The sequence below is a fragment of the Castor canadensis genome, chromosome 2 (genome assembly GCF_047511655.1).
Source record: "Castor canadensis chromosome 2, mCasCan1.hap1v2, whole genome shotgun sequence".
Taxonomy (NCBI): Eukaryota; Metazoa; Chordata; class Mammalia; order Rodentia; family Castoridae; genus Castor; species Castor canadensis.
In genome coordinates this window covers 108,530,190-108,546,433 of record NC_133387.1, presented here as the reverse complement: position 1 = coordinate 108,546,433, position 16,244 = coordinate 108,530,190, and the positions used below count along the sequence as shown (strand labels likewise).

The window sequence follows — 16,244 nt, the reverse complement described above, 5'->3', positions numbered from 1 at the left end:
TGTGTCTCCCCCAGATCCCTATGTCAAAATCATAATCCCTAAGCGATTAGGAGGTGGGGGCTTTGGGGAGGTGATTAGGTCATGAGAGGGAGCCCTGATAAATGGGATTAGCTGGTGCCCCTTATAAAAGAACCCAGAAAGCTCCTGTGCCCCTCATACTGGGGGAGGACACAGCAAGCAGATGCTATTTATGAGGAAGTGGGCCATTGCTTGATTCTGAAGCTTTGATCTTGGACTTCCATCCTCTGTAACTATGAGAAAAAATTTTCTGATGTCTATAAGACATTCAGTCTATGGTATTTTGTTATAGAAGTCGAAAAGGACCAATACACCTGCTATGGCTCAGATAAGTGTACCTCAAAGGCTTATAAAAGTTTGATCTCCAGCCTGTGGAGTATTGGGAGGTGGGGCCTTATTGGAGTCTTCCAGTCGTGAGTCCGTGTGTCCTTGAAGGACATAGTGAGAATCCAGATCTTTCCTGTCTCTCTTTTGTGTCCCAGCCATGAGGTAAAGGGTTTGCTATACCACCTGCTTCCTTCCATGATATACTGCCTTGCCACAGGTCCCAAAGCAATGGGCTCAATAAACCATAGGCTGAAACTTCTAAAACCACAAGCCAAAACAAACCTTTCCTCTTTTCAAGTATATTCTCTCAAGTATTTTGTCACAGTAACAGAAAGCTGACTAACACAACAACTATCATAGTTATTCCTGGTTTATACTGGGCTACTCCAAACTCAGATATTTCTCTACGAGCCTCACCAGCAATTTAATTCCTGGGGCCTGGACAGAAGTATGCAGGGCCCACAGTACAAACAACTATGCCAGCCCAGCAAGGCAGTATGAAAAATATTCACTGTGGTTAAGAACAATGAGAAAAAATGGGGGATTGAGTGTGTATGTACAGACCACAAGAAAATTTAAGTTTAATGAAAGTCAAGTAAATACACCAGGCACTGGTGACTCATGCCTGTAATCTTAGCTACTCAGGAGGCAGAGATCAGGAGGATCATGGTTCAAAGCCAGCCCTGGGCAAACAGTTCTCAAGACCCTATTTTGAAAAAACTATCACAAAAAAAGGACTGGTAGAGTAGCTCAAGGTGTGTGTAGGCCCTGAATTCAAACCCCAGTACCACAAATAAAATAAAATAAATAAATCAGGAAGTAACTGACATAATTATGATTAATAAGACTCAAATAAAACAGAAAGTAGTAGACATAAATTTGTGGAGTTTAACATAAACTGAACTGATTTAAATCTCTGGATATCAGCTGATGGCTTTCTCCAGTCATTACTTATAAGCACTGTTACAGGTTGAACTGTGTTCCCTTCCCCATGAAAATTCATCCATTCCAGTGCTAGCCCTCAGGACCTCAAATGGGACTGTATTTGAAGACAGTATCTCTAAAGAGGTGATTAAGGGGAAGTGAGGCTGTTAGGGTGGCCTTAATCCAATCTCACATGTCCTATGAGAAAGAGAAGATCAAGACACAGACCCACACAAAGAAAAGACCAAGTGAGGAGGCAGGGTAAGATGCCATCTACAAGCTAAGGAGAGGCTTCAGGGACACCAACTCTGCCAATGCCTTGACCTTGAGCTTCTGACCTCCAGGACTATGAGGGAATACATGTCTGCTGTGTGTGATACCATCCATGGCAGACCTAGATAATGCAAACACGGTGGTCCAAACTGTAAACATGATGATGCTTGCCTTAAAACATCAGCCCTTCCAGATTGAGTTCCATCAGTCAAGATTCAGGTCACTTATAGGGTGTTATGGGACACAAACTTGTGTTTGAGACAGACCTGTTTTTCCCCAGATGCACAATACCCCGCTCATATCCTTGTCAATTGTTCTGTCTAGAGCCCAGCAGTTCAGGAAACAAAGACCACATTTTCAATATGATTTAAATCTTATCCTTTAGCCTTTAAAACCCATAGAACATAGGAAGTACCTCGGGTATCAAAACCCTGCCCAGCCCAGGGAATAAGGACCAACCCCATTACTCTCTCTGAGGCCAACTCAGTCCTAAACCTTAGGACTCAGGTTTAGTTTTACCCACCTCCCATCTTTACTCTCCTCCAGATGGCCTTGTCCTCGTCCCTGCTCTTCCTGCGCCTCCTCCCTACATCACCTACATCACTTTCATTTGTCCAATTTCCTTCTACAGGCTGTGCCAAGTTGACCCTGGTCTGTCTGAGATAGTCAAAAATTCAGACCCAGCTCTCCTGGCTTCTGCTCCAGGGAGTCTGTGACAGCCTGGGTCACATCAGCTCTGTGACAGACACATGATAGCCTGTTTCTCCCCACATCACTGGTAAAGCAAGCTTTCTCTCAGCCCTAACATAAGCATTGCTTGGTAAGACCCACAGGCAGGATACTGTGTTTATCATACTCCTCCTTATCAGATGTCCAAATTTACATTTAGAAGACCAATGATCCCAAACATTTTTGGTTCCCATAGCCTCAGTTTCTTCATCTGTAAACGAGGTTTGGTGGTGTCCATGCCCTCCCCTCAGGGCTGCTCAAGGTCCATGGAGCTAGTTAAAGAGGGGGATCAGAAAGGCCCTGCTGTAAGAGGTCCTGAAACTGCTTTTGTAAAAAAGCACTGAGTCCTCACTTAGTCCCTGAATTCACTAAAAATAGGAGAAAAGCCTGTCATCTCTGTCTCCATTTTGTACCTGTTGTCCTTTGCTCTGAGCCATTCTCTCCTGCAGGCACCTTGGAATCAGGGAAGGACAGGAATGATCAATAACATCTTTATGACAAGGGACTGAAACTACCTGTAAGGAGCAGAGAGGGCAGATCACCCCTCTGAATGGGGACAATTGCCCATAATAATGAGGTTGCACCCTAGAGCAGGAGTAATTATGTCATGGGAACTAGACTGCCCCCCTCAAGTGATGACAGCAATGACAACTTTTCCAGAACCCTCAAAGAACAAGGGCTGACATAATGTTCAACCAGGCTCTATTCAACCACTGCAACACACCTGTGACTGCGACTGCATACTTTTGTCCCCTGCCCCCAGTTCTTTGTCTACTTAAACCTATATACAGCTCATGTCTGTACCCCAAAGATGCCTGAAGATGAGCTGAGTGCTTACTCTGCCTCTTCCCATGGCATGTCCCGAACTGTGTAATAATCCTTCTTTCTCTGCCTTCACCATGCCTCTTTATTTAGTGTATAGGGGCATGTGACAGGACCTCGCATATGGAATCCCAGGAGTTGGGGCGTTGGGCCCAAAACTCCACTTTCAGAGCCAGCACCTATCATCACAGTGGAACAGTCATAGTGGAGATTGTCCTTTTATCCAGGAGGCGATGAATACCTACTGCCACAAGAGCCCCTCTACTGGTCGGCACTGCCCTGGGCCCCTCCATCCTTTTCCCAGAAGCTCGCCCTCTGTGCCTCTACAGTTGTGGCCCATTGTGCTGCACAACTCACTACCTCATTGCTAGTAAGGACGTCCCTACGCTGGGAGTGCACATTGCACTGGGTCAGTGACAGGGTTCCCCATACCCCAGCTCCTGAGCACTCTTCCTCTGGGCAGACCTAACATCCCAGCAGAACAAAGATGCATTTCCACCAACATTAGATTTTGAAAGATGACATTGTGACCCCTCTATCTGGGAGCTCTCCTCACTGCAATTCACTTTTGATAAAATGCAAGAACATAACCACAGAGCACAAAAGAACACCCACATTCATGAAAGCTGCAGGGTTTTTTGTTGTTGTTGTTGTTTTGTTTTGTTTTTAATGATGGAGCTGGGGTTTGAACTCATGGCTTCATACTTGCAAAGCAGGCTCTCTACCCCTTGAGCCACACCACCAGCCCAAGCTACAGTTTTTATGTACTCTAATTAGCATTTCAGACAAAACTAAATTGGAAATGCCTGTACGCTAATTGGTTTTAAATTTTTATCAAAAGTTGGGGGAGGAAAAGGCTGTGAGAAAAAAGAATTTGATTTGAAAAGAAGACTGGAAATGTGGTTTGCTTTCAGATAAGCTAGTAAAAAGACAAACTGATTATTTGGTAAACTGGTGAACTTGGTGTTACTTGGATTGTGTGAGAGCTTTAGTCGTTGCTTTTTTAAGGGTAAAAAAACCCATACATTTACTGAGTGATTTTGCAAAACAAGAATATGGGAAATTTTGCAATCTTGCATACTATACAAAATTCCTATGATGCCTCTTGAAAATGTTGCTATTTTGCACACTATGCAAAATTCATGCAATAATTCCCCCTGGTCCTATGATTGATTCATCAATTTATTACTCTAAAAAAAGTTTCCAGCATGCCTCTATCACCTCCAGTCATCATTATTTCTTAAAACATCATGTATGTCTATATTATCACTGACTTTAAATCTTACTCTAAATATAACCAAAGTGACTATTAAGAATGTCAAAAGAAATTCTTAGGATAGAGAGTTATTTTTATTGTTTCCTAGCAAGTGCTTTTAAGCATTTAGACTTAGATTGCTTAAGTTGACCATTACACTAAAACTGATGATGAATCAAACAATAAAAAAACACAGAAACATAGAAAAAAATTAAACAAGGGTATGTACTGAAATTTTCTTGGGTTTGTTTCCTCTTACTGCAGCTTGACAGCCTTTGTCTCCTCTTTACTCATGCCAATGTTACCACAATATATTCAGATAAAAGTTTACAGCCAGGTGAGATTTATTTAGCAAGAATTCCTTCAATGGTTTAAAAAAGGAGGCAAGCAGTGAGTTGAGCAACTAGGTGTGCACCCCGTGCCCCCTCCTCCCTCCTTCCTTCTCCCCACTCCCTCTGTAGCCTGTTTTCTCAGCTTCCCAGCCAGCTGTCTGTCTTTCAGGAAGCTGTCTTACCACATGGCGGAGCAGTCAAAATTCACCAAAAGCCATTTGTGGGGATTAAAGTTAAATGAATCTGCAAACTGCCAAGGAACAAGAACAATAAATAGGAAACAAGTTAGTTATAGATGTTTAGATATAAAACAAGACCCCATGCATAATAATTAAAAGTTTATATTCCCAATGAAAAACTTCAGATTTAAATAATCTAAAGGTCACATGAAATTTTGCAATATTGTATTTCTAAGCATTGGGATATTTGGAATACTTAATAAGTATTATGTCCAGAAACTGTAGGGATTGGGACCATGAAATATGTTTGTGCCACTGTTCCTTCAACCTCATAAAACTGGCAAAGTTCTCAGAATATCTGTATAATCATAAACAACAGGAAAGTCAAACTTCATTACTAAGACAGGGTAAAAGTTCATTTTCCATTTAATTCACAGGTTCTTTTGCCAACATGCCATAAGAATACAATTCCTCCCATGTACCTCAATACTGTTTCTTCATTTTTACAACAATATCCAAGTCCACTGTATTCCTAACAGTTATAGGCTTCTTGCCATCAAGGTCATGGGTACCAATTGCAAACAATGCACTCCAGTTCTGTGCACCATGTTCTCAAGAGAATATAAGAGATTTTAACTAACCAAGAGTGTCTGGGGAAGACACCTGCCTCTTCACTGCACTGTCTCAAATATGGCTTTCTTACATTTTCAGAATGCATGCCCTGGTTTACTGTCTGACATAGAAATGTGTCCATTTCCTGCTGGGAAAGGTAGCTATCTACATCCAGAAGACTGAAACTAGCTCCCTATCTCTCACCCTGTGCAAAAACCAACTCTAAATGGATCAAAGACCTTAATGTAAGACTTGAAACATGGAAACTACTATAGAAAAAAAATAGGAAAAACTCTGGAAGATAGAGTCATCAGTAATTATGTCCTGAATAGGACTCCAATTGCTCAAGAAATAAGAGCAAGAATTGACAAATGGGACTGCATTGAATTAAAAAGTTTCTGCACATCAAAGGAAACAATTACCAGAACAAGAGACAACCCACAGAATGGAAGAAAATTTTTGCTGGCTATTCCACAGATAAGGGATTAATATCCAGAATCTACAAGAACTCAAAAAAGCAAACAGCAAAAGAACAAATAATCCAGTTAATAAGTGGGAAAATTAATTGAAAAGACAGCTCTCAGAAGAAGAAATATGGTTAATAAATACTTAAATACATGAAGTCATGTTTAACATCCTTAACCTTAAAGGAAATGAAAGACTACACTGAGATTCCATCTCACCCCAGTTAGAATGGCTGTCATTAAAAAACAAACAACAAATGCTTACAAGGATGCAGGGAAAAAGGAACTCTCATACACTTTTGGTGGAAATGTAAATTAGTACCAACACTATGGAAATCAGTATGGAGGCTCCTCAAAAAACTAAAAGTAGACCTCTTTATGACCCTTCCACACCACTCTTAGGCATATATTCCAAAGAGTGTAAATCAGTACACAAGAGAGATACCAGCACATCCATGTTCACTGTAACTCTCTTCACAATAGCCAGAATGTGGCAACAGCCAATGTGCCCAACAACTGTGAATGGATAAGGAAAATATTATATATGTGTATGTGTGTATGCATACACCTGCCAAAAAGAATGTATGCAACTCAGCCATAAAGAAAAATGAAATTATGGTATTTGCAGGAAAATGGATGGAACTGGAGCTCATCATGCTAAGAGAGATAAGCCAAGCTCAAGAGGCTGAATATTTCATATTTTTCTCACTTATTTGTAGAACCTAGACCTAAAATGATGGCCACAATAGTAATAATAATAATGGGACATGAATATCTTGGTGGGGGGGGATCAGAAGGTGAAAGGAAAGGATCCTGAGGGGTGAAGAAGATGGAAGTATGCTACAGATATACCTATGAAGACAGCTTAATGAAACCCAACAAATACTGTTTGAAAAGAAAGAAGGCAAGAGAGGCAAATAGAAATATAGTGAAGGGGGTGAACTTGTTCAAGGTATACTGTATGCACATATGGAATCATCACAATTACCCCCCCTGTATTATTAATGGATACCAATTCAAAAATAAAATAAAAATAGTTTTTAAAAAAAGAAATGAGTCCATTTGAAAGGATGGGGAGGGGAGAGTAATGACCCAATCATTGTATGCACTTATGCATAAAGGAAATTAAAAAAAAAGAAAGGATGGGGATGTGGCCACTTGGCTCAACTCATATTGAAGTAGAACTAAAGGCAGAAACCATGGAAACAACACAGATAGATGCCCTACAACTGATAAACTGATACACCAAGAAACTATGGTGTATATAATGGAGTTTTATTCAGTCATAAGAAAGAATGAAACCACATGGTTTGAAGGTAAATGGATGAAAATGGAGAACATTATGTTAAGTGAAGCAAGCCAGGTTGAGAAAGACAAAAGCCACATGTTTTCTCTCATGAGGAAGATAGATCCCAAAGATAAATATATACACAAAACCAAACATGATCATATACGTATATACATGTAGAACATGTTTGCAATAGTGGAACTACTCTAAGGAACTCAGGGGAGGAGGGAAAGGAAAAGAGAATGATAGTCAGCAATATCAAAAGACATTCCATCTGTTCAGTTAAAGACATATTGTACATAACAATACGTACCGAAAGCCACTGAATAATGGGGGAGAGGGAAGGGGTAAGGGAGAATAACGGGGGTGTGTGTGACCCATGTAAGGCATATTCACAGCTAGGATACATGGAGAAACCTCTTTGAACACTGACTTTGGAATTAAAAATGAAGGACAGTTCTGTAAAATAGGTACAGTGTGTTGGGGATGCTTGTGGGAGGTGAATGGAAGAGATGAAGGTTAGGGAATATGGTTGATGGGCTTTATATACTTATATATGAAATAGAATGATGAAACCTCTTTCAATTGCTTGAAGTGGGGCAGGAGGGGGTCAAGGGGGCATGAGACGGTGGGGGTGACCTAACCAATGTACAATGTAAGGGTATTCAGATTTGTCACAACAAATCCTTCCCTACCCCATAGAAAAGGGTATATGCCAATAAAAATGGGAGAGAGGCAAAAAAAAAGGAAAGAAAAGCAGGAGCCATTACAAGTCCCAGGCTGGCTCAATCTCCTAAAGGGAAAAAAATTTCAATCTTTCCAAGGCTTTGTGGCCAGTTTTTTGGCTCCATCACTCCAGAGACAGCAAAGGCTTAAGGGGGCCAGGTTGGCGTCAGTGGGGTGACATTTGGTCAGTGGATGGCAACCTTCCCCATCGACCCACTCTGGAGATACACATTCATTTCCTCCCAGGTTTCAAAAAAAAGTAATTTTGAGAAGGAGACAGGAAATTACAGCAAGTTTCATTTGTTGATAAAAGGACACAAAAGGTTAAAGAGGAGCTTTGTTTGCTAGAATGTTATTAGCTCCCTCCGCTGGGGCTGGTCTGTTTAAACTCCTTTCATTACCCAACAGTGATATTTTCCTCCTGCTGACAGAGAGGAAGGCTCTTATCTGCAGGAGGAAGGCCATAACAGGATATTGCTGCCTCTCCCTTATCTGAGCCATGGAGCAGCAAAGCCCTCAGCCAGGCAAGGAGACAGCCCCAAACAATAATGGAGGAAAAATTGAAATGACTCCTTGTCAGGCATGAAACACTGTCTGCTATTGATAAGATCTGCCTGGGGGTGCACATCGCCAGTGGTGGTCTGACTGTCAGGCACCCTTCTATGAAAGGCAAAACCTCAAGTTGTCAGTTCATGGGGAAAAGATCTTGAAACCCTAAACCTGATGCCTGGAGTTAGACAGGAACCTCTAGCCCAGGCCCTACTCTAGGAGAAGCACAAAAACCCCAGATGAATATACATAGCCTTCTTCCCTCCAAATTGTCTGGGGAATAGACAATTTAAACGGTACAGATTAAGTAGTATCCCTTACCCAAAATGCTTGTGACCACAGTGTTTCAGATTTTGGATTTCTTTGGATTTGGGAATATTTGCATATACAGAATGAAATACACTGGTCACAAGATTCAAGTTAAACATGAAATTTAAATATTTTTCAATATGTACTTGATTCATATAGTATCAAGGTAATTTGGTATAATATTTCAAAATTTTTTGTGTGTGGAACAAATTTTCATGCTGTAGACTTTTCCACTTGTGGCTTCAAGAGTTTCAGATTTTGGAAGTTTGGATTAGAGTCGCTTAACCTCTATATAGACTTATTCTTTATTTTCTAGCACCAAACACAAAACTAGCTATGAGCCACAAATTATAGAGGGCTGGTTATCAGCATCCTGTTATCAGAACTTCTCACATGCTAACTCCTCTAAGGTACTTACATAGGTCTTTGCAGGAAGCCTCTAAGCCCTAGCATGTATGAGGTGTTTGATAAGTAATTACTGAATGAATGAGTAAATGGATGGAGACGTGAACCAGACTGCTACTTTATAGACTGGTAATGAGGGGATTATTCTCTGAAGTGAACGGACTATTTGTATTCTGTACCTCTGACATTTACTTGTCTGGTATTATTACAACATTTGAGAATTCAAATTAGCAATCAGATAATCGATTGGCAAGGCTGACATTCAAGCAAAGAGAGGTTTTGAGGGAACATTTCTCTAAGCCATGGTGAAAAATAATGAAAGCATTTAATGCATGCTCAGTATTTCCTGTGTGCTGGTCTGTTCTTAAGCCTTTTAAATGTGATTACCCCTTATGAAAACCCCAGAAAGGGACATCATGATGAAACCCATTTTATGAAGTGTACAGAGGACATCCAACCTGTCCAAGGGAGCACAGCTAGTCCTAAATGATTCAAGCCCACAGTCTATGCCAAAGCCTGCAGCACTTACAGGGTGAGGGTTCACACAGCCCCTGACCCTAAGCAGACAGTACTTCTTTCTTTGCCAGTGTCACGTCTCCCTTAATTTAGTATCGCCTTCCCTGGACATCCTACATCAGGTGGCTTTTAGGACCCTCTGTTGCATTAATATGTGAGTTCTGGAAATAGGGACTTTGTGCTTTCCAAGCTGCAACCAACAATGACATCCTGCCAGAGTCTGAAATAACCCATCATAACACAACCATAGGTCATGTCTTCATAATGTCTACCATTTTACATTCTGCAGCTATGTGGAGAAGCAGTGTCCTGATTAATAACTTTCACTGCAAGACACCTGCACTACCATGTCTATTGCAGCATTACTCACAGTAGCCAAGCTATGGAAATAGCCAGGATGCCCCACTACTGGTGAGTGGATTAAGAAAATGTGGTATTTATATACAATGGAATTTTATTTAGCCACAAAGAAGAATCAAATTTGTCATTCACAGGTAAATGGATGGAACATCATCTTAAGTGAAGTTAGCCAAGTCCAAAAAGGAATGTTTTCTCTCATATGTGGAATATAGACCTAATACAAATACAGCAATATTATGAAAATCAGGTCATGCTAAGGGGAGGTCACTAATGGGAGAGGGAGGGTAAAAGAAGGAAGTAAAGAAAGTGAATATGATGACATACTTTCTATACAAGAATGAATATAGAGTTTTTAAACCTGTTGAAATCACCATAAGAAGGGAACTAAGATAGAAAGGAGAAAAATAGAGGGGATGAACCAATTCAAGTTATAATGCATACATACATAGAAATGTCAAAAGGATATTCCCTGCTTAGCTATCTTAAACAAAAATGTCTTTTTTCAAAAACAGAGAACAAGAAGGTAAAACAGGTCCTGCCTGGGGCTTGACACCAGTGTGTGTCAGGGGAGGATATAAGGAAAAGGTGTAAGAAGGTGAATGTAGTAGAAATATTATGTATTCATGTATGAAATGGAAATATGAGACCTGTTGAAACTTTTCCAGGAATAGCAAGAGAGGGAAAAAGGACAGAGGTGGAGGCAGCGAATTCAACTATGATATATTGTAAGAACTTTTGTAAATACCACAGTGGGCCCCCAGTACAGCAATAATATTATAATAAGAAATGTAAAAAATAAAAAAATTTAATTGCTGTTTCTCAAAAGAAGCAGGTGTTTATTTGGCATTATAGGCCACATGTTAACAATTTCCAGAAGAGTACACAGGGCATTTAAGTGCATTGGTAGTTGCTCATTCAATATTGGCTAAAGCAACCATCATGGTCAGATATATGAGCAGAACATAAATTCCATATTGAGCCACAATGTAGGGAACTGCAAGCTGATATTTTAAATTACCCTAGGAGTAAAAGGTGTTAAAATTTAATTTTGTTCCTAAATATTCCTGCGTAGTTTTATAAGCTAAAATTCATCCTGTCATGCATAGCTCTGCCCAGATTTTTGTACAGAATGCAAAATGGTTGCAGTATCAAAAGATTTTCAAGAAAACAGGCCATGTGATGAGGGAGGGTTCTCAGCCCCCATCTTGTTCTCAGCTCCTGTAATTTCCAGTAATCGCTGGAATTGTCTATGGGGAAAAATTGGCTGAAATAAACTCTAACTGTGGGGAATAGAGTGTCAGATTCTTATAAAGGGAGAAGTAATTGATAATATAATGCTTTTTAGAAATGACTTTAGGCTGGGCCTGCAGCTCAGTGGTACAGTGCTCACTTAGCAGACAGGAAGCACTGGGCTGGATCCCCAACACCACACCCAAACCCACACCCACACAAAGACCTGATTACACAGCAAAAAGCACACCCACCTCCACTCCATTCAGAAGATGCCGGAACTCTTGGCAGATAAAGGCACTTCCTGCATACGCAGCATCAATGTGCAGCCACAGGTCCTCTTTGTTGCCTAAAGCCAGAAGCAACTGGTGAGTTCTCACTTGCACACCCTCCGCCTGTGATGAGGTGGACAGCCACCCTCATCTTGATGGCATCCTTCTAGTATTAGCATATCAGTAGTATTTGTGGAACTAATGGCTGGCTCTCCCCAGGGTTCCTCTCAGTGGAGGCCACAAAGCCGAGGGCAGACCTGTGTGTGCTATTGGGGTGGGCATACACCAGCTTCTCAGAAAGTGGGGGAAACACTCCCAACTGCCCAAGCCTCACCATTAAACACAGTGCTGAGTGACCAGCACATCCCAACTCTTCCATGCTTAGTCTCTGCCTTCTGGAATGTCCACCCCGATTCTCCTTGCTAACCCCTTCTCAAGTCCTCCCCACAAAGTCCTTTGAGGAACATAATCCACACTGCTATATCTCTGCCCCACTCCATCCCCACCATGAGGTCAAGTCATTTATTTTACACTATCTTATATCATCCTTAGATCCCTTCCTGCATAATATTTCTTGTTTAGGCAAAGTGGGGTAGACAGCCTATAGTACAAGAATGCCCCCTCAATGTGGACATATCTGAGTTCAACTCCTGCTCCAACCATCCTCTATTTGTATGACTTCTTCCACCTCCTCTTCCTCACAGGCAAAATGGAGATGGACATGGTATCCAGAAACTTTAGTTAGGTAATTTTCATAGCACGGTGTTCACAGCACTTACAGGACAGTGAGAAATAAATGCGATTTCCCTCCCTCAGTCCTGGGCACCTAGTATGGTCATGAGGCAAGAACTGAACGGAAAAGGGCTACAGATGAAGATGCTGGAGCTAAGTGTCAGTCAGCACATGCATGTTACAGATTGATGGACCCTTTGTGCTTCCATAACACTGTCCATTTGTCCATTCTAGAAGGAGAGATGAGCCACTCTGAGCTCTGCTGATAAAAGATATAAAAGATGCTGTTTGATCTTCAGGATTAAAGCCCTCAGTGGGCTCAAAATCAAATGTGCTACTGTGGATATCACTACACCAGGACACTGTAGACAAAGGACCATGGTGCACAGTAAGGCCTGAGTCACCTGAAGCAAGATTTATGGGTGAAGGTGTCTGGGTTCATCACCTTTCCTACCTGATGCTCACACCATTCCAAATGGATAAGCCACTAGACAAGGTCTTAGGATAATATGGGGTGTCTCCCCTGAGAAGTCACTGAATAATGATGGGATTGAGCAGGCTAGACTAAGGGAAAGTTCAAGACTCTTAGAACAAATACGACTTAATATTGTATTTTCAGATTGAACGTTCTTCCCTTTCTCTGAGCCTTTTTTTTTATTGCAAATGTGTGTAGGTTATTCACACCCTAGCATGGGAACAACTCAAACCACCCCTACCTCAGTCCAGGAACCACCCATGTCCCTCCCTCTCATCAATTAGTGGTTGGGAATCACAAGGTTCTTCCCTTCCCATAGGTTAGCATGAATTTTGAAAGTGTCTGGACAGAGAAAGACTCTCTCTCTGCTTCCAGCTTCCAACTGGCCCACAATGGCCTTTTGTAACTTTCTTCTCTGACCTTTAATAAATGCCCTTACTACTCCCACATGTCCTGCCTAGATGCTTCCAGGTGGGACACAAAGAATGTGGAAATCTTCTCATCAGAGACTCACCTGCTGACAGCAGCTGACTAGTACTGCCATATTGCCATGGCTCAGGTATGCTGTGGGGGTGATTAAAACTTCACACTCCTTAATAAGATAAGATGAGCTTTGATCTGAATGTCTATGCTCCTCCAAATCCACATGATGAAATCCTAACCCCCAAGGTGATGGTATTAGGAGGTGGGGCCTTTGGCAGGTGATCAGATCAGCAGGGTGGAATTCGATTAGCACCCTTAGAGAAGAGACCCCGGAGAGACCGCTCATGCCTTCTACCATGTGAGGATACACAGAAGGAACCATTTGTGAACCAGGAAATAGATCCTCACCAGGCATCAAATCTATCAGTGCCTTGATCTTGAACTTTCAGCCCCCAGAAATGTGGATAATACTTCCGTGTTGTTGGCAAGCCATCCTGGTCTATGGTATTTGTTAAAGCAGTCCAAAGGAACTAAAAGAAGGTGATTTTGTGCTTTCCATGGGGGCCATGTGGGTCACACACAGACCTTTAGTGATGGACTTTCCTTTTCTGTGTGACGCCCTTTCATGGAATTTGATAGATGTCACTGTTTGTATTTAGTGTGGGTCTGTTGAATGAAGACAGGAGGCAGAGCAACACCCCAAGCCTGAATGAGAAAATGAGTCAGGAAACACAGCATGAGTCATGGTTTGGGAGGAAGTGGGGATGTGGAAGGGGCAGGTGCCCTTCTCTGTCTCCCTCTCCCTTAACTACCACCCTTGAGAGGAAGCAATGCTGAAGAGTCGGTGTGCCAGTATATATAAAGTCACACAGTACCACAGCCCTCAGTGTCAGGGAGCCCCAAGCCCCAACGTGAGACCAAGAATGATGCTAACATTCAAGATCACTCCAGAATGAATCAGTCACCTGGGGAAGTACCAGTGGGTAGCTAAAGACCAAGTGGTTTTGTGGGAGAAGGGATGTGGTCACCAGATAGAAGGTCTGTTGTGAAGAATCAAGTTTACTCTCAAAAAGTCTATGCTTTGCCTGGTTCTTGGGACCTCTGGATAGCTGGAACATCTTGCTTGATCCAAGTACCTTTTTTGCTTAGGGCTGTGACCCCAGTCAGTGTAACACTGTGATGGATGATGGAGGCCTTGAACCATGCTGATTCAGTTTTTGACCAAAGAAAAGTGATTACTAAAGATACTAGCTGGGCTTCTGGGAGGATCTGGAGATTGATGGTAAGCCATGTAGGCCAAGTGTGATCAAGCCCCTCTCCCTCCCCGCAAAAATGGACACCAAAGGGTCAGGATTGCTGGCCTGGTAGGGAAGTGAACCTACCTAGGCCACACATCTTGACTGGGCAGTTCATAACCTCATGACTATGCAGATGAAGAATGCCAGAAGTTGTATCCTCCAGACTCTGCCTTATGTATCTCTAAGCCTTGTCATCAACCAGAACTGTGAGTACAGCTCTCAGCGAATCCTGTAGCAGGTGAGCAAACATGAAGGAATTTGAGGGCTCTCTGAACTGTCATAAATGTCAGAACAAAGATAGTCAGAAGCAAGAGTGTCTTGTGGAGACTATACTCTCCAAGTTTGTGTTGCCTAAAACTCCAACAGAAGGGAACTTGCAAATGCCCCTTGGAAGTGGCCTTTGTATGGGTTCTCTTGGTACCATGGGGGAGGTAAGGCATCCTTGGCACCACCTCTGTGCTCTGAGTCTTATATGTGACCAGCAGATAACATGCCCATCCTTCTACTCCTTACATTCATCTAGAAGCTCTGTGGACACAGACCCTGTGGCCAGAGTTGTGAGCTCCATGTGCCAGATACACACCTAGTACTGGCCAAGAGGACAGAGGCAGCCTCTGCAGCGCTCGACCTCCTATAGCCCACACCTGTTTCCTTACAAGGCTTCTTCAGAAGGCAGCAGCCAGGCCCAGCTGCCCCTCTGGCTGCAGGCCCTCCTTCCTGGTGCTCCCAATCTTCCTGGTCATCAACCTGCCCAGTCTTGCTTCTGTCACCCCACTCCCTGAGGCCGCCTCCCCTGTCAGTCACACCCCAATCCTAGTTTTCCCACTTGCCCACCTGGCTCCTAACTGCCATCAACTATCTGCTGGTTGTGCCTCATCCTCTTTTCACTAAAACTTTCCCTGGTAACTCACCAGCCCAAGCAAACTGGTCAACTGCCTCTCTGGGGAAAGGTTTTCAAAGGGACTGACAAGATTACAATTCCCAAAGCAGTAATTTTAAGATAATCCCATTTTGACGTGTTTTTTGGTCAACTGATGATAGGTACATTACTACAGTAGATTATTTTTATCATACTGTAGGGAATGCCAGCTCAGGAGATCAGCACAGGCTACTGGGGGTTGAAGAATGACAAACATTTGACAAGAGTCAAATAAAAGGTTTTGGATGATGGGGAATGGGTTCAACGGGCACTGACTTCATTGTAAGGGACTCCCAACAGTTAGTGATACCATTCTCAAGTACAGACGGTGACCACCAATGAAAGGGTTTTGACATTTTCCTGACAGCTCCACTCAACAAAGTCCCTGGAGCCATCTCTGGCTTGAATCCAAACACAGCACAGTGGTCAAGCTCTGCTCACAGCCCCCAGACCCACCAAGCAGAAGAGCTAGGGACAGCAGGGTGACCTGAGCTGCAGTCATCTGGATGCTGTGAACAGCAGGGGCCACTCTGCTGGCTGTTATCTCCCTGCTCCCATGGGCAGCTGGCACTGGACTCAGGGCTCTGTCTAGCAGAAGACCTCAGCCCTTTAAATGTGATAGCCCTGGAGAATTACATCAGCTAGCTGCTGGCCAGGACATTCAGTCCTTAGCTTGACATCTGAGTCAGATGACTTTGAGTTGCTTGACTGAACTGGCAAAGGTTTGCAGCTAACGAGGCCAATAGCACAGCCACAGTCCTGGGTTGGCCAGCTAGTTCTGTCTCTTGTCCTCAGCCCACTGTGCAT

General features: G+C 42.6%; 1 protein-coding gene across 1 annotated transcript in view; it reads right to left on the bottom strand.

Moving 5' to 3' along the window:
* The window catches only part of Ddc (dopa decarboxylase), a 104,344-nt gene that overhangs the window by 26,188 nt on the left and 61,912 nt on the right, over positions 1 to 16,244 (bottom strand). Inside the window, exons 8-9 of the mRNA XM_074065502.1 lie at positions 11,573 to 11,667; positions 4,863 to 4,930 (exon numbers count right to left, since the gene is read on the bottom strand). Of these exons, the coding sequence (XP_073921603.1) occupies positions 4,863 to 4,930; positions 11,573 to 11,667 (163 nt within the window). The remainder of the gene's footprint in view (positions 1 to 4,862; positions 4,931 to 11,572; positions 11,668 to 16,244) is intronic.